The 23705-nt window shown below is 40.4% G+C and overlaps 1 protein-coding gene and 1 long non-coding RNA gene across 6 annotated transcripts; one reads left to right on the top strand and one right to left on the bottom strand.

The window, feature by feature from the left end:
* Positions 1–14964: 14964 nt before the first annotated feature.
* Positions 14965–19930, bottom strand: LOC108991990. Of its 5 annotated transcripts, none has more exons than XR_004797933.1 (6): positions 19675–19923; positions 19477–19547; positions 18476–18928; positions 15498–17558; positions 15349–15412; positions 14965–15234 (listed from the first exon to the last, which is right to left on the bottom strand). It is a non-coding gene; the product is annotated as an uncharacterized LOC108991990 (long non-coding RNA). The 5 variants fall into 5 exon arrangements; XR_001996240.2 differs by having other exon boundaries at positions 15359–15412; XR_001996241.2 differs by having other exon boundaries at positions 15359–15412; positions 18476–18925.
* Positions 19931–22453: 2523 nt separating this feature from the next.
* LOC108991953 (calcium-binding protein PBP1-like) lies at positions 22454–23440 on the top strand. Its single transcript, XM_018966381.2, has one exon. The coding sequence runs from the start codon at positions 22696–22698 to the stop codon at positions 23059–23061; it is 366 nt and encodes a 121-aa protein (XP_018821926.1). The 5' UTR covers positions 22454–22695; the 3' UTR covers positions 23062–23440.
* The last annotated feature ends 265 nt before the right edge of the window (positions 23441–23705 follow it).

The following is a 23705-nucleotide window of genomic DNA, read 5'->3' as shown; positions in this document are numbered from 1 at the left end:
TTATTTGAAGAGTCCTACACTCGTTGAAAGTTCTTAGGTTGTTCCAACGTCTTACCCACTTGAAAGTCCTTTGAATTTGAAATTAGAAATAAAATAATAGAAATTAGAAATAAAATAAAATAAGAATAATAGAATATCAAAAATATGTTGTGCATGTGAATGAACATTTTCCAATGAAATCACAAGTTATAAAATTAAGCATAAATCATGCTATTTGCTATTAACCAATTTAAATCACAACTCAGATTTATTCATCTTAACTATTTTTTTTTCATCTAAAACCAATAATAATGTAATAAAATAAATAAAATATATTGATTCTAAATGTATAAAATATACAATAATTCAGCTCAATCACGCTGCTTCAAGGTGATGGGAACCGACTTCCTCTTGTGACCTCGCCAGGTTAGACTTTCGATTAGCTTTTCAATGACAGAGCTGGAGTAGCCTTTTATGCCTCCGCTTGCGACTAAGCTGTGCCTTTTGATGACGGAGCTGAAACTGCTTCAAGGTCAATCTCGCCAAGGATCAAAATGCCTGGTTTTCTCTTTCCAGGGCCTCCCAGTCACCCATAATGAAGGCCACAAGTTTCTCCACTCCCAGCAACAAAGGTTTTCAAGTCAATATAAAAGAAAATATGCCAAGAAGAGTAAAAGAGGAAGATGATAAGTTAAGAGTTAGCCCCAAAAAATAACTCCTTGAACGTCCTGGCCATCTCTTGGACATATTCATAATAGGCCCTACCCATCGCCAACCTCGAAACAATGTGATTCCTTCCCTTAGAGGGGGTTCAACCAAAGTGTCATTTCCACCTAGTGCGTCAACGCCCCTCATGAACTCCATCGAGGATGGACCTCCGAAACTTCACCTTCATCTTCTGAGACGCACTCAAGATCTTCTCCAGCCTCCTGGGTGCCAGCATTAAGGTCTAGAAGGATGGCAAAAACCCCCAGGTTAGTTGGAACAACCGGAGTCTCACCAGCCCCCACCTCCAATGCACCAATATCAGGTCCTAGGAGAGCTACCTCGGTCTCCCTTGCCCCTTCCATCACCACCTTGGCACTAGCACCTGTCGACAAACATAGCCAAAATTTCGCTAGCCCCCATTGATGCCACCATGACCTAGGCCTTGGTTTCAGCCGATACAAAAGTCAGGATGGTGCTAGTGAAAGGCAATGAAGCCCCAACATCGGCGACAACAACCAAAGCTTTATTGACCTTAATTGGCACCATTGCGGCCTCAACTTCGGACGTATCAACCAGAATCCTGGCAACCCATGACACTGCTCTCGTCATTTCCATCCCAAACACAAATTCGTGAACTCCACCCCTTCAAAAGCCACTTCAGTCGAGACAACCTCGACTTCGAGGGAATAGGCAATGGGAGACCTCAGGCGACAAGACCACTATTTGGGACACCCTAGTAAAAGGGTCCAAAAGGACTCCATAAAACTGTAGAGAACAACTCTTCCCCCCGGGAAAGGGTCTCCGCCCCCCCCCCCCCACCGCGCATTGCCCGACAAAGTCGGAGAAGGGACCTCCGAAAGAACTTGAAGGGACCCCTTGGGTTGAGGAACATTAGCCATCAAAGGGTTGGCCCAGACTTGCTAAAGAGCCTTAGCCCCACTCGCCTTGCATGGCAAAGAAGAGGAAGACGCAACTTTGGGAGACGAAGAAGGTTTCCTGGTTTCCTACCCCTCTCCGAGGAAGGCTTTGGTCGTTGGACAACCTTAGGAATAGAAAAGTACTCTGAGGGAGGCATCCATGCCGAGTCATCGTTGCTGTGAGCAGGAACGTCCCTCCTAGGGGAATGCTTGCGAACTTTGGGGAATAGGCAACTGCATGGGAATGCGACAATCAGCAAAATGCATGCTGGCTGGGGGAGCCAGATACCAATGGATGTTGCTCTCATCCAACAAGGCCTCAAAGTAAACATCGTCTGGGTGCGCCTTCACCTAGCAATCTCGATTTGACTCACCTCTTCAGGAGTCACCGACGGTCGAATGCTTTTGTCCTTGCCGACAACAGCCCAGATGGCACGAACAAGGTGGTCGCGCCGATTGACATAACCGATCCGAAATTTCGATCCTTCGCCTGTCCAGAAAAAGAATAATCGGTTCCACTCATTCACTGAATTATACTTTGACTTCAGGCTGGCCAATGCATGAATTGACCGAAAGCTACACATGTTGCCACTTTGCTCCAAGAGGTTGTGGGTGAGAAAGAACTCGTGAGCAGTGAGGTCAGGGATTTCTGAACACACCTCCTCCAGCTTCTGCCGCTAGATGATATAGCAGGACACCAAAATCCACCACACATTAGGATGGAGTTGTGCCGGTGCCAAACGTAGGTAGTCTAGAATGTCGCAAACTGGATGGCAGAAGGGTAGCCGAAGGTCGCTAGAGAACATGCTTGGGTACAAGGCTACCTTCGAGGTGTAGCCTTTAGAGTCCAATACTCCTTCTTGGGGCTCCAGCACCATGAACTCCACCATGCCGGGTACTTTGAAGGTAGATTTCAGAGACTCTAACTCACTTGGAGTCACCATAGACTGTTACAAAAACCCGTCAAACCATTGGGACTTGGTCCAGACCTAAGAGGGTCTAAACCCCTGAGAGCCCTTGAGGAACCGGAGGGATTGATGTAGTTGGAGCTCTTGGAAGCAATACGGGAAGAGTTCTTGGGAGCCATGAGAATATGAAGATAGGGGAAGAAAAGGCAAGAAACACATGGAAGAAAGGAAAGGACAAAATTACAAGGGATTCAGAGAAGGAAGATGATGGCAAGGAATACAAGTAGGCTCCAAATGACGAAAGGGGTGAGCTTTAAATAGGCCCCAATGACGGTTGGGATCCCAGAAAACACATGCCCAACGAGGCCAGCAAGACAAGCACAAATCCTGCAGCACGATGCGACGTGGGAGAGAAAGAGCCGCCTATCACCATTAATGCTAGGGGAACTGAATGGACGCAATCAACTGCCAAATTCGACTGTCAGAGAAAGTGCCACTAAAACTAGGAGAAGAACAGTCGCCTAACACCATTAATGATGGAAAAGCCAAACGACAATCGAGTACAAACAGTCTAAGACATGCAAGTTCAACAGACACAACCACATAAAAGAAAGAAAAAGAAGGTATGGGCAAAAATAAATTTCCACCAGACTAGACCAATAGGAATTGGAGGGCTAATTGTAAGGAAATTTTCCCTCCTCTTAGGCCCATGTGTCAGACCCACGAGGGGCCGAACCCAGCCCAACGATCCTTTTCTAAAGGAGTGATTGCACCCCTTTTGAATACCCGACCCGCAAGCTAAACAACCTCGTGAGGCAACCCCCACTGACATCTAACACTCAAGGACTTATACCTACAAGTGGGCGAGAAACATGGATGGTTCTTGATTCCCTGACAGAGGGTATGGGGGAACACGACACTAATCATATATTGGTAAGATGCCACTCAAGGAGCCACGTCGCATTAATAGCACTATCCCCCAGCCCCCACACTGCATTAATGATGCCACCCCAAGAGCCAACAATAGTCGAAATGACATAAACCGCCTAATGTAAAGTATGGGATGTCCCCCCCCCAAAGAAACCTCGTATAAAAGCCGACCCCCAAGTATGAAGAACTCTTTCTAAGCTCTTGCACTCTAGCACAAACTACTAAAGAGATTTACTGACTTAAGCATCGAAGGCTCCTCGACCACCACCGAGCTCATCTCCTTTGTTTTATTGAGTGTGCAGGTATAAAGGCCTAAACTTGAGTTGCTAGAACCCAGCTCAAAGGCTTACGCAACACAACGTTAACAGGGATGAAATGGGAAGAGGGAAAATAGGGAGAAGAGAGTGACAGGGAGGAGAATGATTAGGGAGGGACAAATTGTCAGGGAGAGGGGAGAAAAAAAAAAGAGATGGAAACGAAAGCTTTAGACCCCAAAATCGATGTCGTTTCTTCGAGTGGGTTGTGCTTCTCCATGGGTTTGGGCCTGGGTGTTACATCTATTACACATAAAACTCTTTTAATCAAAATATACGTTCCTTCACAAAGACGTCTGAGAATTTCTCCAACATAGATAATAAAAAAATATCCCCTCTCAATAAAAGTCATCCATATTCCAAAATGCTACTCAAAGCAAGATAACAGTTTTCTAAAAAAGTCTCGCTAGTAATCAATTGTACCCTTTGGCACTTATTTATCTAAGCTCAACGAATGTTGATCTTGCTACATATTCTTGGTACCCAGCTAAAATCTCAAAGTCATCTAAAAAATAATGAAGATAATAGGGTGAATTATCAATAACTCAGTAAGTAATGAACATAAGCTAGTGTGTATATATGTGCTAGTTACGGAACGCAGAGAAACAAGATGTCAAAATAATAGAGCCACAGTTCATAAACATTTATTACAATAATAAGATATACAAAAGACTTTAGGCGCAAATATAACTGAACATCATAAACAGAAGCAAAGGCCATGTTTACACCCGTGGTAGGGTTGTGCATGTCTGCCGTTTGGCAAGCAAAACATAAATCACTGTTTTGTTCCAAGGTGATGCACTCAAAATAGAAACCATGTTTACCTTATGGCAAGGTTGTGCATTCTGTAGATAGCAAAACAAAACATAAATCATCATATCACCAAAGCAATTCTACTCAGAACAGAGACAATTACTATAACCCGTGGTAACTGGAGGCCACTACTATAACTCATGGCAGTGCTGGAGGCCACTGTTATTACTTGTGGCAGGGCAGTAACCAAAACATAACAAAATTTTATGCCTCATGGTTTTCAAATGCAATTTCATATCATAATAGAGTGCTGATCAAATAAATATGATATACACAAATAAAATATTTTAGACTTCATATTCACATTTAATGCAATTGAGAAAGAGAGTACAAAAAAATTTCTCATGTCTACGCCAATCATTATAAAATTTCAGATTTCAAAGTTTGGATACAAAGACTACTACAAAAAAATAATCATTATTGATTTTATAACAAAATATGAGGTTTTCACTTAGTATAAGCAAAGTCCAGCATAAGAATATCACTTATCTGACTTTTGCAATATACTATCTAAGACTTCAACTCAATCAGTAGCAGTGTCACAACCTAATCTAGAAAATACCACCAATATTAGTGTTTTGGTCGTGTCTCACTGCCAATTGATCTCGACTGCTCGCTTGTGACAAGAAAGATGATCCTTTATATCAGTGTATTGCCTTGTGATGAGAGATTAGCAAATTACCTTGGATTGCTAATGTTGGTCCTTTATATAGGGGTAGAAGGGGTAGATTATCATTAATAAGGATAGTTTAATCCCTTCCCCAAATCTCGGGGTCGTGATTACCAAATTCTAGGGATATATCTTAATAAGGATAGGATTAACATATTGAGGATAAGCATCTTGAATATCCTGTCGTTTCCTTAGGGGTAGATATCTTTGACTATCAACAATTACCATATTAATCCCATTGGGCAATATGATCTCCTGGGGGCAAGCGTATGGTGTGCCTCTGGATATCTAACTCGTTTGGGCCTCTTATATGGGCTTCTTATTTGGTACATTTGGACCCATCAACTAGGGGGAAAACAGCCTCTCTAGTCACCCCACAAATTCCTATCATACTGGTGTGGTAGGAATTTAAATGTTTATGAATGATTCTTGTTCGTCATGTCAATGATTTTGATTTGTTGCTCATTTTATCATGCTTGGGAAGTTTGTAATGGCTCCGCGTCTGTACCCAATCACGTCACTAGATCATGGGATCTATTCACATCGATCACGCTGTCAGTCTGCTCGCATTCACCCTAGGGCATTCCAACCATTGCGTTTATTTTCATAAATAGCCTTCTCCTCCCTCTTGTTGGCTCATTTACTCTTGCAAACTCATCTGCTTCATTGTCTATACTTTTTGTCAAAACCCCAATTTCTTTTCTTTTCTTTAGGATTAGTCATTTCTGTCAATGGCTCGCCGTAACACTTCTCGACCTTCTTCTCGTGGATCTCTTCTTCCCTTTCTGATGGAGTCTTTTTCGGCACCAAAATCCTCCTCTATCTGTGATGTACCTTATTACGAAAGTTATGATTGGTCTTCAGTTCTTACATCATCCGACCTAAAAGAGATGAGGGAATCATTTGGAATCCCTAATTCGGTGATTCTTGAGGTTCCTTCCCAAAGGGCTGTCGACACCGAGTGCTTCACATAAAAGGTGGCCCTCACAGTCTATTCCATTTCTCATGGGTTAAGGCTCCCATTCTGCCAACCGGCCATGACATTCTTGACTACTTGAAGTTGGCGCTGGCTCAACTTCACTCTAACGCCTAGAGGATCCTTATATGTTGTTGTGTCTCATGGAGAATGGTTTTGGAACCTACCGGAGAGGGGTATCTTGACTTGACTACCCATGAGTTCCTTGCTACCCACGTGATTCTTTGGAAGGTAACGTTTGCAGCTTCTACTGCCACCCTCGATATTGCCCCGCTCAATTCGAGGGCCATCATTCGAATGCCAAACAATAATAGAAAATATTTTTTCTTGTTTCTGGCCTGGGAATTCCTTGGTAGGGAAGTCGATAAGGCTAACTTTCTAGTTTATGCCATTTGGGGATTCCTAGCAAGAGACGATTCTATTAATGCTATGTCGGACCCATTGAGAAACTTCTTTTCTTCTATACAGTGTTTTTTTTTTCGTTTGGCCTCCACTTCCCCACGCGTATGTTTGCCTTCTAGGCGTGGAAGGAGGTTGCGACATTATAGGCCAAGAAGGCTAATTTGGAGGTGATCATCGAACAAGCTGACGGATACATACGGTCGCCTGAGATTGACTTGGCTAGTCTACGTGAAGAAGCTGCTGACCTCAGTGAGGAGCTTGCTCGGGTGAGGGGAGAAGCTACTCGTGCCCACATTGAATTATGAGTGCTTTAGGAAGAAAGAGCATTGAGATAGGGACAATTTTCCTGTCCAGAGACGGAGTTGGATGAGGCTAGGCGACGCTGCCACTAGCTATTTGAGATAGCGGCAAAGAGCGAGGAGGCCCATCGTCACCTGGACTTGACTTGAATGAAACCATGGGGCATTGGAGGAGCTATCCAATCTCCATTTGGCAATGAAGAAGGACCGTCATGGGATATACAAGAGACATAGCTAATTGATGAATTCCATGTTGCATCTCGATCGGAGAGTCAAGGCTCACAATATTTGCATCAAGGAGTTTGAATTTGAGCTAGCTGCTTCAGATGAGGAAGTCGTTCAAATTTCCTCTCAACTCCTAGTAACCAAGCCTATTCGCAACAAGGCTTTCGGCTATGGGTGTAGGGCTAGCTTGGAAGGGTTGAGGACCTTCTTGTTTGCAAACTCTCAAACTGACCTGAGGACCTTCGACCTTGAGCTCTTCAAGCCCGACTGTGCTTCCTGCCAGTACATTAATTCTCTAGGAAGGGATACCGTGCCCAATGCATTCCCAACTCCCACTCCTCCAGCTCCTACAGCTTGAGCAATGCGCCTTTCTTTCTTGGTTGTAATAGTCATCATTTTTTGTTTTAGACTGATATTTTGTATAAATGGAGATTTCCTCTTGTGCGAATTGATTGAATTAATTTCCTTTGAGCGTTTTGCGTTATACATTTTGTATTCCAAGCGTTTGACATTCTTAATGTTTTTTTGACCGCGAGTCTAAGCACTCAACATTAGCGGTCGATTAGTCTAAAGACTTGTGTGTGCCTTATTTCTTTTTCCTCACCGCAAGTCTAAAGGATAATAGTGGGCAAGGGTCATGCAATCTGAGGACTTGCGCTACCTATACCTCACCGCGAGTCTAAGGACTCGACATTAATGGGTGAGGGTTGCACTAAATGAGGACTTGCGCACCCTATTCCTCACTGCTAGTCTAAGGACTCGACATTAGTTGGCGAGGATCACGCAATCCGAGGACATCCGTGCCTTATTCCTCATTGTGAGCCTAAGGACTCAACATTAGTGGGTGAGAGTCATGTAGTCTGAGGACTTGCACACCCTTTCCTCACCCCAAGTCTAAGGACTCAACATTAGTGGGCGAGGGTCACACAGTATAAGGACTTGCACACCCTATTCCTCACCGCGACTTAGTGAGTGAGGGTCTTGTAGTCTGAGAACTTGCGTGCCCTATTACTCATCACAAGTCTAAGGACTTCAGTTGGCGAGGGTTGCGCAGTCTAATAATTTGCATGCTCTATTCCTCACCATGAGTTGGGAGACGCATGAGAGGGAAATGATAAAATTTATTCATTATTCTTCGCTGCTTACAAAATCAAGGATAGTATTTTCTCATTTGCTCTACATTCCATGGGTGTGACAGTTCCTTTCCTTGAGCGTCTTTTAAGCGGTAAGAGCCAGGTTGATTGTTCGTCCAGTGGGCGAGAGTCAAATTGCCATCCATTGTCCGAGATGATGCTCTGGGGGATCCTAACCTGCATACAATGGCCTTCTAAAGGAACTTGGTGATGTTTCTCGCCGTGATTGTCGCCAGGGTTCTGCTTCCACCCATTTGGTGAAATAGTCCACGACAACGACCACAAACTTTACTCCTCCTTTCTCTGGTGGGAGGGGTCCTACAGAGTCACCCCATTACGCAAATGGCCAAGTGGACATTATGGATGTTAGCTCCTATGGCAGGCAATGTGATATTGGAGCAAATACTTGGCACTTCGCGCATTTCTTGACAAACTCTTTAGCATCCCTGAGGGCTTTAGACTAATAGTAACCCACGCTCACAACCTTTCTCCCCAAAGCCTTTCCTCCAAAGTGATTCCCGCACACTCTTTCATGTATCTTTGCTAGGACATCTTGGGCTTCCTGTGGGGAGCAAACCTCAATAAGGGGGTTGAAAAGCCTCGCTTGTAAAGAATCTCGTTGATTCAGGTGAGTTGTGTAGCTCTCCTTTTGATCTTCCTCGCCTTTTCCTATTCTACTTGGAGCTCTCTAGTGTCTAAGTACTTCACCACTTCTTAAGCCCACTCTGCTCTCCTGGTCCTATCTCAGTGACCTTAGTCCCGACAGCGGGGACTTTTATTAGTCTACTTTGGACTTCCCATGGTTGAGCAGACTCTTCCATTCCTAAAGCTATAAATGCAAGTTTGTCCGCTATGTTGTTGCTCTCTTGGTATTTGTTCGATGCTAAAGTGACAAAATTGGTCACTCTTCTCCCATGCCAACTGTAAGTACTTTTTCAAAATTTTGCTTTTCATCGCATACACTCCCAACACCTGATTAATGACTACTTGGGAGTTTGCCTTTACCTTGACCTCAGTAACTCCTAGTGCCTCAGATATCGAAAGTCCTGCTACCAATGCTTCGTACTTGGCTTCATTGTTGGTAGTTTTGACAGGGAGTTTCACCGTGTAATGGTGTTCATGCCTAGAGTCACCTATTATGTGGACCCCTCCCCCGCCTCCAGTACGACAGGATGAGCCATCAACGAAGACCTGCCAAGGCTTTTTGATTGGTGCGTTCACCACTTCTTCAGGAAAGTCGGTAAACTTGACGATAAAGTCTGATGGGGCTTATCCCTTCGTTGCTTGTCTTGGAAGGCAATTGATGTCAAACTCACTTAGCTTAATTGACCAACTCACTAGGTGCCCAGAGGCACCTGGCTTCTATAATATCTTCCTTAGAGGAGTTTCTATCAAGACTTTGATGGAATGAGCTTGGAAATATGGTCACTGTCGCCTAGTGGTTTTTACCAACATGAAGGCCATCATCTTCACTCGATGTCGTTGACACGGCCTGTGGCGAGATTGCCAAATATACGTAAAGCGTGTATTTGGCAATCTCGCCTGATTTAGTGCTTGAAACACCTGATCACAGTCATCGTTCCAAGAGTGTACCTTGTGCAAGAACCTAAAAAAAAAGCAAGCATCTGTCTGTGGACTTGGACACAAACTTGTTCAGCGCTACTACTCAGCCAGTCAATCTCTAGGTCTCATCAATGTTTCGAGGGGGCTTTATATCCACGATCAAACACTACAAAACCTAGAAATTTTCCTGAGTCGACACCAAAGGCACACTTGGCAAGGTTCAGCTTCATTTTGTATTGGCATAACATGGCAAAGGCTTCTCTCAAGTCTTCCAAGGGTTGTGATGGCTCTCTGCCTTTAACTAGCAGGTTCTCAACATAGACCTCCATACTTCGCCCAATCTGCTTCTTGAACATTCGATTTACAAGCCTCTAATATGTTGCCTCGGCGTTCCTCAAACCAAAGGGCATGTCTCGATAGAAGTACAATCCTCGGTCTGTTGTAAAAAAGGTCTTCTCCTAGTCTGTTGGGTTCATCTAAATCTAGTTGTACCTTGAATAGGCGTCCATAAGACTCAGCATCCGATGTTCCGCAGTTGAGTCTACAATCAAGTAGATCCACAGTGATTGTAAACTCCATGACAGAGGAAAACTATCCTTTGGCCATGCCTTTTTTAGATCAGTGAAGTCCACACAGATCCTCCATTGGACTTTTTTACCAACACTACATTGGACAACCATTTTAGGGTAGTGAGCCTCTCTGATAAATCCTGCGGCGAGTAGTCAATCTACTTTTTCAGGTATGGTTGTGTACTTCTCCATGCTGAACGACCTCCTATTATGTCAGACTTTCTTACTAGCGAGGTAGACACAAAGGTGATGCTCAATGATTGTGTTTTCTATCGCAGGGATGTTTTCATGGCTCCATGCAAACAAATCCCTATGTTCGACCAAGAGTCGCTTTAGTGCCTTTTCAATCTCGGGCTAGATCCTAGTGTTGATTTGTGTTGTAGTCTTTGGTCATTCTGGGTGCAACATTACCAACTCTAGTGGCTCATTTGCTTCTACTTGCTGCAAAGTTTCTTCATCCCGTGTTTCCACGTCACAGTCGAGGAGGACAGGTAGCGGGGGTGGGACTTTAATGGTGTGGGCGATGGCCGTAGTCTGCTAGGATCAATGCCCATCTTGGCGAACGCATCCCAGAGGATATCTGTTGAGCTTCCATTGTCTATCAAAATCTTCCTGGTGGTGTAGTTGGTGACTAACAACGTTACCACCAATGCATCATCATGCCGATATAGGACCCTTTTGTAGTCCACTTCACTAAAAGAGACGCTCTATGGTCCCTTTCGCCTTGGTTGCTTAGGTGGTCTATATGTTGTGTATACTTCCTCGTATCTCGCCTTGCGAGCATGCACTTTTCTACTGGATGTAAAGAATCCTCCTCTGAAAAACCCTCGATTCCTCCTCCGAGAAACCCTCCTGCTATTCTACAGATTTCACCTAAGGGCACATCTCACCGTGACTTGGATTATGGCAGGGAGCATCTCGATAGTCTTCCCTTGTCGGTCGTTGCCTTTTTGGGCTCCTACTTCGTCATTCATTTCGGTCTCACTCCATTTTATGACCAGATGCTTGCTTCGTGGGCTTCAAATGTTCCTAGACCAGCCATTCCAAATTCCCACTTCTTCATAACTCCTTGGCTCACCTTTTTATTGTATAACAGTGTTCCATCTAGTGGGTGTCATTCTGATGGTAAGTACAAAAGCGATGTCCTCTCCTCGCTCGGTTGCGTTCTGTTTGGTCTGGCAACCTTTCCTATGACTGTACATTTAGGTTGTTGTGAATGAATCTTGGCCCACGGCCTCAAGGTGGTGCCCGCCTTTCTTGCCTTTTTATTGTGCTGGCTTCGACCAATTTTCTCCGAGGCCCTTCATTTGCTCGATCGCTGAGGGTCATTCTCCTCTTCTTTCATCTTCGCCTTCCTTGGTGCAATTAGGGCTTGCAGTGTGTCTTTGGCATTGGCAAAATCATCGGCTCTATCCATAAACTCTCTCGTGTTGACAAAGTTCTCCGTGCTAGCTCTGCCATGAATGGGCTTTAAGGCCATATGCCTCCAAAAGGGCTACCAGTGTAATTTTCTTATCTTGAACATCAGTGGTTAATCGTTATTTGTTGAACCAAGTGAGGTATGTCTTGAGGCTTTCTTATTCTTTCTGGCCATTAATTGTGTCAGGAATTGCTTGGCCAATTCTTCGAAGCTATCAATCTCCCCCAGTCGTAATTCTCCAAACAAGCCTCTAGCTCCCCTTTCAACGTCAATGGAAAAGCTTGACATGCCACCTCTTTTGAAAATCCATGGAGGATCATGTGTGCTTTAAAATTCTCTAGGTAGTCTACTTGATCTCGGGACCCGTCATAGAAATCTATCCACAAAACCTTGAATCTTGTCAGGAGCAACACAACCATCACCTCTGACTATGGGGTAAATCTGTGCGGTAGAGGTGTTGATCAACCAAGGATGACCCTCCCATCTTCCTGGCCATCTCCTTGTATTTATCGACAAGACTACATAGTTCTTAATGCTGCTTTTTCTTTTTCGCTTCTTCAGTGTTCGTTCTACCTACACTATGTGCCTCTCCCTCTGGTTGTTCACCATGGTTCATCATAGCACCCTCGTTCTAGTTTTGGTCTTTCCGTTTAAGGCTTTTTTTTTCTCGCTAGAGAGCCTCCATTGCTACACCCATCTTCCTTATATGTTCTTTGATCTCCAAAAGTCACGCTTCCATATTTGTGGAAGTGGTTTCCTGGTCACAGTTTGTGTGGGAGCGTTTCATAACAGGCATGTGAAAACCACACTAAAATGTCTTTAGGAATTCTAACAGATTCCACCAACGGCGCCACTATTTTGGACATGTTTCACCGCCAACTAATTTCAACTACTCGCTTGTGAGAAGAAAAGCTGGTGGCCCGATTTGCCTGAAACACCTCTGATGCCTAAGTCAGAAATATATGTGTATGTTTTGCCTTACAATGAGAGATCAGAAAATTACTTTGGATTGCTGACATTGGTCCTTTATATACGAGTAGATTATTACCGACAAGGATAGTTCAATCCATTCCTTGAATCTCAAGGTCTTGATTATCAAATTCCAAGGATATATCTTAATAAAGAGAGGATTAACATATCGAAGATAAGCATCTCAAATATCTTGCCATTTCCTTAGGGATAGATATCTTTGACTAGCGATAGTTACCATATTTATCCCATTGGAAAATATGATCTCCTGGGGGCGAGCATATGGTGTGCCCCTGGCTATCTAACTCGTTTGGGCCTCTTATATGAGCTTCTTATTTGGTACATTTGGGCCCGTCAACTAGGGGGAAAAGAGCCTCTCCAATAAGTACCTCACACCAACACAATACCAATCTAGCTTTAGAGTTAACCTGGGGAGCAGTCCAGTTATTAAAGTTAGAAGAGCAGCCCTCCAATAGCCTTGCATCATGTAAGAGGTTTATTGTGTTTATTCTACATCTACATACACCCGATCAGAGACTACATACACCCCTCCCTCACTCCTTCGTTTTCCATGCCTCCCTCACTTCTTCCACTCCATCCCCGGTGAACAAAGATCTTGACACACTCATCCCGCATGGCGCTTGACCTAGATGGTGTATTTCTCATCTTTCTCTCTCAGTAATCTCTCTCTATGTCTTTGAAATTTCTCTCTCTGCAATCAGTTTCATTGTTTTTTTTATCTTCTTTCGAATATGATTTCTCTTCTTAATCTCGTTTCAAGGAGTTCGATTTATTAATTTTCATTATTGACGGGAAGCCCTAATTAATTGAAAATTATTGGTACCTAATGGCACCTGAAAGCTTTTTGGGGCCTTTTTGAAACAAGGACTGGTTTTTATACAATCAATGTGAAACTCCTAATATCTAAGGCAGTTGTAGTAGAAGTTTGAGGAGGTTTAAGGAGGAGGATCTCCTACTTCTCTTTGAAGTAGCAGTTAATATATTTTGTAGAATTGACAGTTGAGGGACAACTAGGCCTTTTGTGTTGGTGATGCTATAGCTCAGTAAAAGAAAATATTTTACTGAATCATTTCTACTAGATTTTGCTTCATAATATTGGTGCAGCATAATGCTCATTTTGTTTTGTTAGTTATGGTAGAGTTTCTGTTGGAATTGTTCCATATTGAGTGATCAAGAGTCCAAGCCAATGTATCAAAGAATTCAGAAACTTTAGAAGTTTCACTTTGTGAAGTCACAGTCTATATTGTATACTCCTAGTTATTGGTTGCAGCTGCTTAATTTCTTACCTAAATTGCTTATGATTTAATTAAGACTATACTGATGTTTAAGGATATAGAAAGAAGAAATAGCAAATTGTCTTCAATATTTCCAAATTCAGATTTTTTGTTTTTGTCCTACATATGCTTACTTTCTTCCATATTTTCCAACCAACGACAAGTTTGGGTTCTCATTCTAGTTCAAGTGCATGGACTTCAAGAGGGAAAGAGAAAACAAGTTTGGACAGGTTACTTTGCTACTGTGGCATTCCATCGAAACGCTGAATCTCTGGCCGAGATAATAGTTTTGGCAAAAGATTTTACAACTGCCCAAAGTATAAGAACAATAAACAATGTGACTTTTTTGAATGAATTGATATTAAAAGTGAACAAAACTCATGCTGTAAAATGACGTTTGAGTTAACTCAACGAATGAATGAGAGGTTACTTTATGAACCTCAATGGATCGAACAAGTCAAATATAAAGCGATGGAGAAGTATAAGAGAATTTTGAAAATATTGTTGATATTATAGTTGTTGTTTATTGCAATTTTTACTGTAATTTTTATATATCCCAAAAATATTGTATATGTCAGGGCAGTGCTCTCATTAAAATGAGAGCTTTGGACAACTAATTTGTAATGAAAATGTAAGACTAGCTTAAATGATACCTTTACCATCAAAATCGTATTTATCTGGCCAGGGACTAATGCTTATGTTAACTTTACAATATTTCTGCATAAATACAAACATGTTTACAATAAAAAGACTCTTGACCAACAAAATACCTCAACGAACCAAGCAATTACCTGCACCACGTCTAGCAATCAACACAACAGATATATATATCATATGCTACTTAACCACTCTTAGCTGTAACGAGTTACAAAAATTATACATATAATTCCAAATTATTAAACAAAATGGCACAAATCGATGGGAAAATCCAGGTTCCCAATTCCTCAATTTATACATACAATTCTCAATTCCTCAATTAATAAGCAATAAGTACATAACATTGGTGCCAAAGACATAAGTTCAAACTCAAAGATTCACAAGTGTCAATGCACAAAACTCCTAAAAATATGAAGCTTCAATCCACAAAAGCTCATCAACTTCAAAACGAGAAAGCTTCACAACCTTCAAAAGCATCACAACTCTCCTGTCACATTAATCACAAAACCATTAGTTATATAAAAACAAAAAAAGAACTGATTACATTTAAGGATGTATATCAAATATATAGAAACGAAAAAAAAAAAATTAGAACATTGACTTAAGCAAACCTCCATTAGTCATCCAAGTTAGTGCGCTCAACCTCAGGTGTATGCCCAATATCCCTACATAAACAACAACAAATACAATAAAAAAAAAGTAAAACTTTGATTAAAACAAATAAATAAAAAGTATTCAAATCTACAATACCTTACTGAAGAACAGTTGTTCCAAACAAGTTCGATACAACTTGACTTTTTAATATTTGATCATCATTGGTTGCCTCCCCTCTTTCTGAACATTCTACATAATCTTCCATTACAAGCAATTCTTTGTGAACTTTTTCCAATGCAAGTGTGAAGTGATTGTGTTTTTCTGTTGACTGTGATGCAAGTTCGACACTGCCATAAAGTTGTATCATTGACTTGCTTTTTCTCATCGTAGGCTCATCTTGTCCTTGTCAAACTTGCCCTTCAGAATATGATATGTTGGGAATAGGTCGACTCTTAGCATTAATAGTCCATATATCTAGAATATAATGTTGTGGCAATCTATCTAACTTTGCTTTCTTGCCAAAAACACACAAGATATGCCTACAAAGAATCTCCATAAACTCTCACATATGGCATGTACATGTTGCATGTCCTTCATCACCCTCCAATGTCACATGGTAAAGAGGTGTTTCTTTACCATAAGCTATCACTCCATATGTCTTGGTTTCACCCACTTTAAATAATTTTCTTGCTTGGTACCGTAAACTATCGAACAGCTCATATTGGAAGATCATGAAAGACTTTTTGTATAAACCGTTGCCGCCTCCTCTTCAATTTTAAGAGGTGTCTTCAATATCGCCCATGTAGATTTAGTCCTGACATCTTTCTCTCTCTCTTTAAAAAAACATGCATATATAGCTTTTTCATACTGACGCACGAAGTCACTAACCATAATACTTGAACGAACATAATCTTTAAAAAATTTGTTCATGCTTTCACTCATTTGAGTTGTTGACATACCGGTACAGAATGTCAAACGCAAGTAAGCCGGTACCCACTTATCCCATCGGCTGTAAAGATTTTGCAGCCAAGTATTTTCTTCTAGCTCATAGTTCACTACTATCGAAGCTCATTCTTGCTCGAACTCATCAGTTGTAATTGTCTCATAGATGCAATGACGAAATTCTTTCTGAAAGTCCATAAATTGTTATATACATAGGCCAATTGTTCGGGAAACTTGTGTAAAATGTGCCACAAGTACAACCGATGAGTTGTACTCGGGAGTGTCTCTATAATGGCCTTAGCCATCATTTTGTCATCATCGGTAATTATAGTTGAAGGGGCACGCCCAAGCATAGCCTCTTGCCATGTTCTCAATAACCATGTATATGATTCAGTCGTTTCATTAACTAACAAAACACAACCAAACATTATGGTCTAATGATGATGGTTAACTCCAGAAAATGACACAAATGGCATCTTATAAATATTGGTCAGGTAAGTGACATCAAATGTAACATCTCCAAAATATTGGTATGCAGCTCTTGATCGCGCATCAGCTCAAAAACAACTTCTCTTACACCCATCCTTATCAACTTGTATGGAATATACAAATCCAGGTTCTTTGAATTGTCGATCAATAAAGTAGGAATGTAACATTTGTGCATCACCCTCTTCAAATACTTTTCTCATTTTGGTTCCCAAGTAATTTTCAATATCCTTGCCAATACAACCAACATTAAAATCACCACCTGATTCTTTACTCAATACCGACATAATTTTCCTTGTCGGTACACCGGACTCATTTAACATCATAATCAGTTTTTTTTTTTTAACTTGAGTAACTCTCCTATGTCCACGAAGCAAATGAGTACTTCTCAGTGTAAGTAGAATATGGTTATGTTCAACCACAAACTTGTTAACTATCCACTTTTCACCATCTTTTTTTATTCTCATTATTACTTTACATCCAATCTGTCTAGGCAGGTTCAAGGAGTGTTCGATTTTTTTCTTTCCGACTAATCCGTCGGAATCCTGCCCTTGTGCAAACATAGTTTACTGCATAAAGAGTTTTATCATCTTTCGACAACCGAGTATGATTCGTCCGAATTACAAAACTTTTTCTTCTTGCATATGTCTTGTAAAATGTTTAGGCATCTTCCACATCCTCAAATACTATATCAATGAATAGCTCCAAAGTACCACTACTTGAAGAGACTCCTCCATCCACATTCACTCCATCTTCGACATTCGCCCCCATTTTCGACATTCACATCATCTGGAATGTATACACTTTCAATCTCAAGTTCATCACTATTAACCCAAGAAATTTGTTACTTCAATACAAAACCACCACATTATAAATTCAGTAGTTATTCAAAACAATCACATTAACTAAGGTCTCGTTTGTTTTCAGAAAACATCACATCTCACATTATTCCATCTCATCTAATCATTACATTTTTTCAACTTTCAATACAAAATAAAATAAACAATTCAACTTTTTCAAATCTCAAAATAAAAATAATATTAAAAAATATATTCTAGCAATACTTTATTCAATTTTTTAACTTTAATATCAACTTATCTCATCTGCAAAAACAAACGAGGCCTAAGCCATTCCATTTCTACCTATGAAATGAATCCATAAAAAATGGGAAGAAAATGCATTAGAATATGCCTCTTCCACTTCTGATGCCAACTAATGTGAATTTTACTTGTCTCAAATGTCATGAGTGCCTATAATCATCTCTTTATGACATCTCATCTACCACACTACCACAATTAATGGTTGGACATCACCTCCTGTAGTGAAAGTGAAGCACCCATTCCAGCATGACATGGCACCATCACTACGTCCTTGAAAAAACATGAAATTTTCATACTATCTGAGCGCTGACATGATAGCATGGGTTGATTGCCAGGAAAAAATAAAACAAGTGAAGAATCCAACATGAAACTTTTTAAGGTTGAACTTGTCTAGTAATTTTCTTTCCCGTAAAATAGCAAACACATAACATTCGAAGAAAAGAAAACAAAAGAGAAGGGAAGTGTTGAAGAAAAGCCAATGTGTGATGGAAAAGGTCTTCTTGGCACGATAATAGGCGAGTTTCATCTTCTCATCAAAATTTAATCAAACACATATAGGATAATATATTTGCATGCCAATTGAGTATTGGGAATGGTGAAAATTACCTGCGCAACACCAAGGTCACCTTTCTCAGCCATGAAAAACCGTAAGTTGCCGACTGGGGTGGTGCGAAATCTGTGTGGTCGACGATGGTGTAAAATACTTGTGGGTGAGATGGTGCTCAATCCGTGTGGGTGAGGTGGTCTGAAAAACCAAGCTAGGCAATGGATGGTCAGCGTCGGACTGAGATGGTAGCGGTGGAACAGAGCTTCATCTTGGGCGGCAGGCTTTGTGGCAGTGCAAAGAGAATGGCTTGAGAGCTTGGAGACGAAGACAAAAAGAGCCTGTGAGAGCTGGGAGAACACGATTTCTATGACTTGCTTGTGGTGATTCTGTGTGAGGAGGTCTAACTCGTTTATAGTGTTTTTGCCTACATGTCGCCGTGTGAATAGAGGGCTGCTCTTCTAACTTTAATTGCTGGACCACTCCGCAGCGGCTTTGATCTAACTAATAAACTTCTAAGGGCAGGTTTGAAACACAAGACAAAACACAAAATTCTCATCTCATCTCATCTTATCATTACACATTTTTCAAATTCTCATACAAAATATAATAAACAATTCAACTTTTTCAAATCCCAATATATCTTTTTCAAATCTCAAAACAATAATAATATTAAAATATAATATTTTAAACTTCAAAATAAAACACAAAATTCTCATCTCACCCTTCAAACCTGCCCTAAAGCTCAACTATAGCTCAAAATGAGTATAAACAGCACATCAATCAAAATAGTCGAACATGGTGCCTCGGGTTTATAATGACCCGAGCCAAATGCCCAAAACTCGCTTACTCCCGACACATCGGAACACTAACCCACATTTTCCCCATCATGCGCTCACGACTTCACAAACAGGGGCCCATCCAAACACCAACCAACCATAAATCTCTAAATTTACGATTTCCAGCATACAAATAGAGACAACCCAACTTCTCGTAGGCACCAATCGTACAATTCACGGAAATTACAGTTTGATTACATGGTTAACGCTCGAGTGTGTCTTACCCGAAGCTTGTTGCGATGGACCCATTGAATTCGAGAGTGAGGTGGTGCTGTCTAGGGACACTCGAGGTACCCTGTGACATTGACAACAAGATGAAGGCCGTGTTCAAGATGGTGAGGGACCACACAGAGAGGGAGAGATCTCGGATGGGGTGAGCGAGAATCGGAAATAGAGAAAGAGAGAGTAAAGCTGAGACATACCTTGGTGGCGGGGCGGTGTGTTGGCTTCAGCGGCCTACGTTGGTCACCCAGGGAACTAATATCGGAATGGAGAGATCAACAGAGAGTTAGAGAGAGAGAGAGAGGCATGGAAGAAGGGAAAATGAGAGCTTGAGAGAGATACGGGTGGACCTCTTGGCGTGGTGAAGTACAATGACGCCTAGTCTGGCAGCAATGGCTTGGCAACAAAAAGAGGAATGGAGAGTTGGGAATCGGGATGGGGGAGGGGGGGCTGCGCAGAAGGCCTGGGAAGAAGGGGTAGAGAAGAAAGAAAAAAGAATAGGGCTTTTTTCTTGTGAGGTAATTGGGCCTGGGCCGCTGGGCTGTTTCGTTAAATATAATTGATAATAAAAATAATTCCACAATGCATCATATCGTATTATATTATTTTGTGGATATATTTTGGTAAAACCAAAGTATTTTTCTTTATGAAGACATAAATGTATATGAAAGAACTATGTCAATGGCTCGAGTCTTCCTTGTGCCACAATAATTCTAATTAAGGAAATCACGACTAGATTTTCTACATTTGATTTGTCACAGCTTTCCTATTAACTGGTAAAAATTTCAAAGAAACGGGTCAGTTTGGTCATCTTTCAAATTAATTCTGCAGCAGTTTGCAAAACATTTCCATAAATGTCAACAATACAATTTCTAGGGAATTAGATGATGGACGCGGCGGCAACCCTTGCGAGTTCATCCAACAACGCTAGTTTGTTTTTGTAGTTGAGATGAGTTGACATTAAAATTAAAAAATTAAATAAAATATTATTAGAATATATTTTTTAATATTATTTTTATTTTAAAATTTAGAAAAATTAAATTATTTATTTGATTTTATATTAAAAATTAAAAAAATTATAATAATTAAAAAATATATATATTTTCTGAAATGAGCCTTAGATGAGATATGAGTCTTAGAACAGAAACTTCTCAACAGCTGAGAAAGAGTAGCAAGAGAGAGAGTGCTGGAGGCTTGACTGCAACTAAAGGAAGAAAATCTTCCCCACATAACTGCTCATTTCGTAAATGCTTATGAATGGCTAAGAACTTATTGTATAGCCCAACCAAGAGCCCATTGTGTAGCATCTAAACCCCCAAAATAAGGGAAGAAAGAATTACAAAACACAAGTACGTAACTGAAAAAATATTAAAAGCCGGCAAAGAAGGAACATATAGGGAAGAATGCAGCTGAAAAATGGAAGTAATTTAGGCTCTGTTTTATTACGTATTTTAGAAGAGATGAAATGAGATGAGATGTTTTATTAAAAATTAAATAAAATATTATTTTTATTTTAAAATTTAAAAAATTAAATTATTTATTATATTTTATGTAAAAATTTAAAAAAATTATAATGATAAAAAAATAAAATAAAATAATTTTATATAATCAAATCAAACTCCACAAAGCATAGGAAGACCGCAGGCCGACAAAATCGAGGCAACGAAATAGAGAATACTTTAGACTTCCAGGCCAGCAACCAGGACCAAGACACCTCAACTCCATCTTCCCAATCTCTTCTTCTTAGTTATTCTCATTGTGAAAAATAGCAAAGCGAGATCACGAGAGTTTGTAAAAAAAATAAAAAAATCGCTATACGTAATGAATTTTACTTTAAAAATATATGTGGTATACGTCTTATTATCGAAAAAATACACCGATAATCATAATTAAAGATGATAAAATTTAGAATAATAATTAAAAATAAAAGAAATATTTGGGTGATCTTTGCTAGCTGGATCACGTACTCACAAGTAGCTAGCCGATAAGTTGAAAGTCCCAATCAGGGAATCCATCCGTTATAGGCTTTCTGGAATTTTGTATTAAACTAATATAGAAATGGGCATATCGTGTACGTGGGTGGTGCGAGGAAGCCATATATACGCGTTCAAGACGGGTATAGACTATAGACCATAATTAGTCTTCATTCACATCAACTTTTTTTTTTTTGTGGACATGACTTGTTTATTAGTTTATTCTTTCTTTATTCGCATTAAGCAAAAACCCAAAACAAAGGTTGTGAGATATCTACAGCTGTCTAAAAAATCATACCTAAAAAAATCACTTCATAACATTAGAAGATTTACTCTAAAATTCTCATGAGAAATTAAGATTTATAAAATATTTTAATATTTCGGCCAAAAGGAACACCCTTATATTATTTAATACATTTAAGATGAAAATTATTATTAGCAAATTTGCATTTAATGAGGCTAGCTTGAGATCAACACGGGAAAGAACCTTCAACAAAAGGGAAAAAAAAATACATCGCATTAATTGGTCTTGAAAGTGCATCACAACAAGCTTTTCTTAGGGATGAAGTAACTTCATGTGAATTGTGGTGAGGAGAAATCGGATGCCTTTATTTACATCTTCTTTCAAATCTCTCTCAACTTTTTCTCGCTATCTTTTCCGAGAAAGTGAACAGAAAGCTACCGTTCCAACCAAAATAAAACTAAGTTTTTGGACTCCTTCAGCGACGCAACTTGGACGTAGTCCCTTGGCGAAACTCAAACGGCACAGAAAATAAACCCTCCCCAGATGACAATAGTGCCCTCCCTCAGCTAAAGTCAAAATGGGGAAAGCTTCACACACATGTGACATACCCTTCCAAGTTCAAACTTCAAAGAGCCAGAGTTGTGGGTGTGAGTCAAAACTAAGATAAAGTGACGGTAATACCCTTGTTATAGACAAATGCTCAAGACAAGTCAAAAACATTAAGCTCTGCCAAATGACAAGAAATGCCCCTGTAAAACTTCTACGAAACTGAGAGGCAATTGCAGCCTTGCAGAATCAAAGCCGACCAGCAATTTGCTTGTTCTTGCGCTGTCATCCATTGGGAAACCATACCATGCTCCTTCCAAGAACCCCTTCTCTCCCTCTCTTATATATTATTCCCTTTCTTCTTTTCCCCATTCATCGCAAACCATATCCAAATCTCTTCTATCAATAATCTCACCTGTCTCTAATATCTCAAAGAAACTAATTCTAGGTCTCTGAAAATGGCAGGAACCGGAAAGGGGGCTGTTTTCGAGGATCTGCTGCCTTTAATGGCTGACAAACTGGGTGGTGAGGGGCTGATGAAGGAGCTTTGTAGTGGGTTTCAATTGCTGATGGACAAGGACAAGGGGGTGATCACTTTAGACAGCCTCAGGAGGAACTCCCAGCTTCTCGGTTTGCAAGACTTGAAGGAGGACGAGCTTGTGAGCATGATGAAGGAGGGCGATTTTGACGGTGATGGCGCGTTGAATCAGATGGAGTTCTGTGTCTTAATGTTCAGACTGAGCCCTGAGTTGATGGAGGAGTCTTGGTTCTTGCTTGAGGAGGCCATGGAAGGGGAGCTCAAGAACAATAACGCCAGATATTGATGAAGAATTGATATGGACAAGGCAGCATTTTGGCGCCGATAGAGACCTGATCAAATAACAACGATTTCATATATTTCTTTTGGAAGAAATAGAATATTGTATCTTTTTTTCTTCCTAATTGGTTTGTTTCTTGTAAAACAATTGCTTGGCATATTGTTCCCTTGATTCCTGACTTTCCCATGTTTTTTATTTTCTTCAATGTTATTCCTGTTCAAATTAGAAAAAAAAAAAAAAAAACACAAATTGACACGGCAATTCAGTTATATGATTTTAATGGCCATTTGCAAATAAATAGGATCATTTTTTTTTTTTAGTTTTTTATATGTATTGCAATTATTTCTATCATTATATACGTAAGGCAATGAAATGGTCTATACAACACTGTGCATCACTCCTGGAGGTCAGTTGGTCTGGTGTCTCCAGCCAGCTCCCCGTACTTTATTTTAATTCGTTGAGTTCTATATTATCTTTGTTAAAATATTGCTATATTTATGATAAAATATATTTATAATATTCTGGCATATATATGATAATATAATTTATTCTCTATCATATTTAATTTATTGTAAAATCAATGTTTATATTCATTTATTATATTTTTATTCTTTCTCTAACTTTATTCACCTATAACTACGGTCACATCA

The sequence above is a fragment of the Juglans regia genome, chromosome 1 (assembly GCF_001411555.2).
Source record: "Juglans regia cultivar Chandler chromosome 1, Walnut 2.0, whole genome shotgun sequence".
Lineage (NCBI taxonomy): Eukaryota > Viridiplantae > Streptophyta > Magnoliopsida > Fagales > Juglandaceae > Juglans > Juglans regia.
This window is presented reverse-complemented; position numbering and strand designations above follow the sequence as displayed.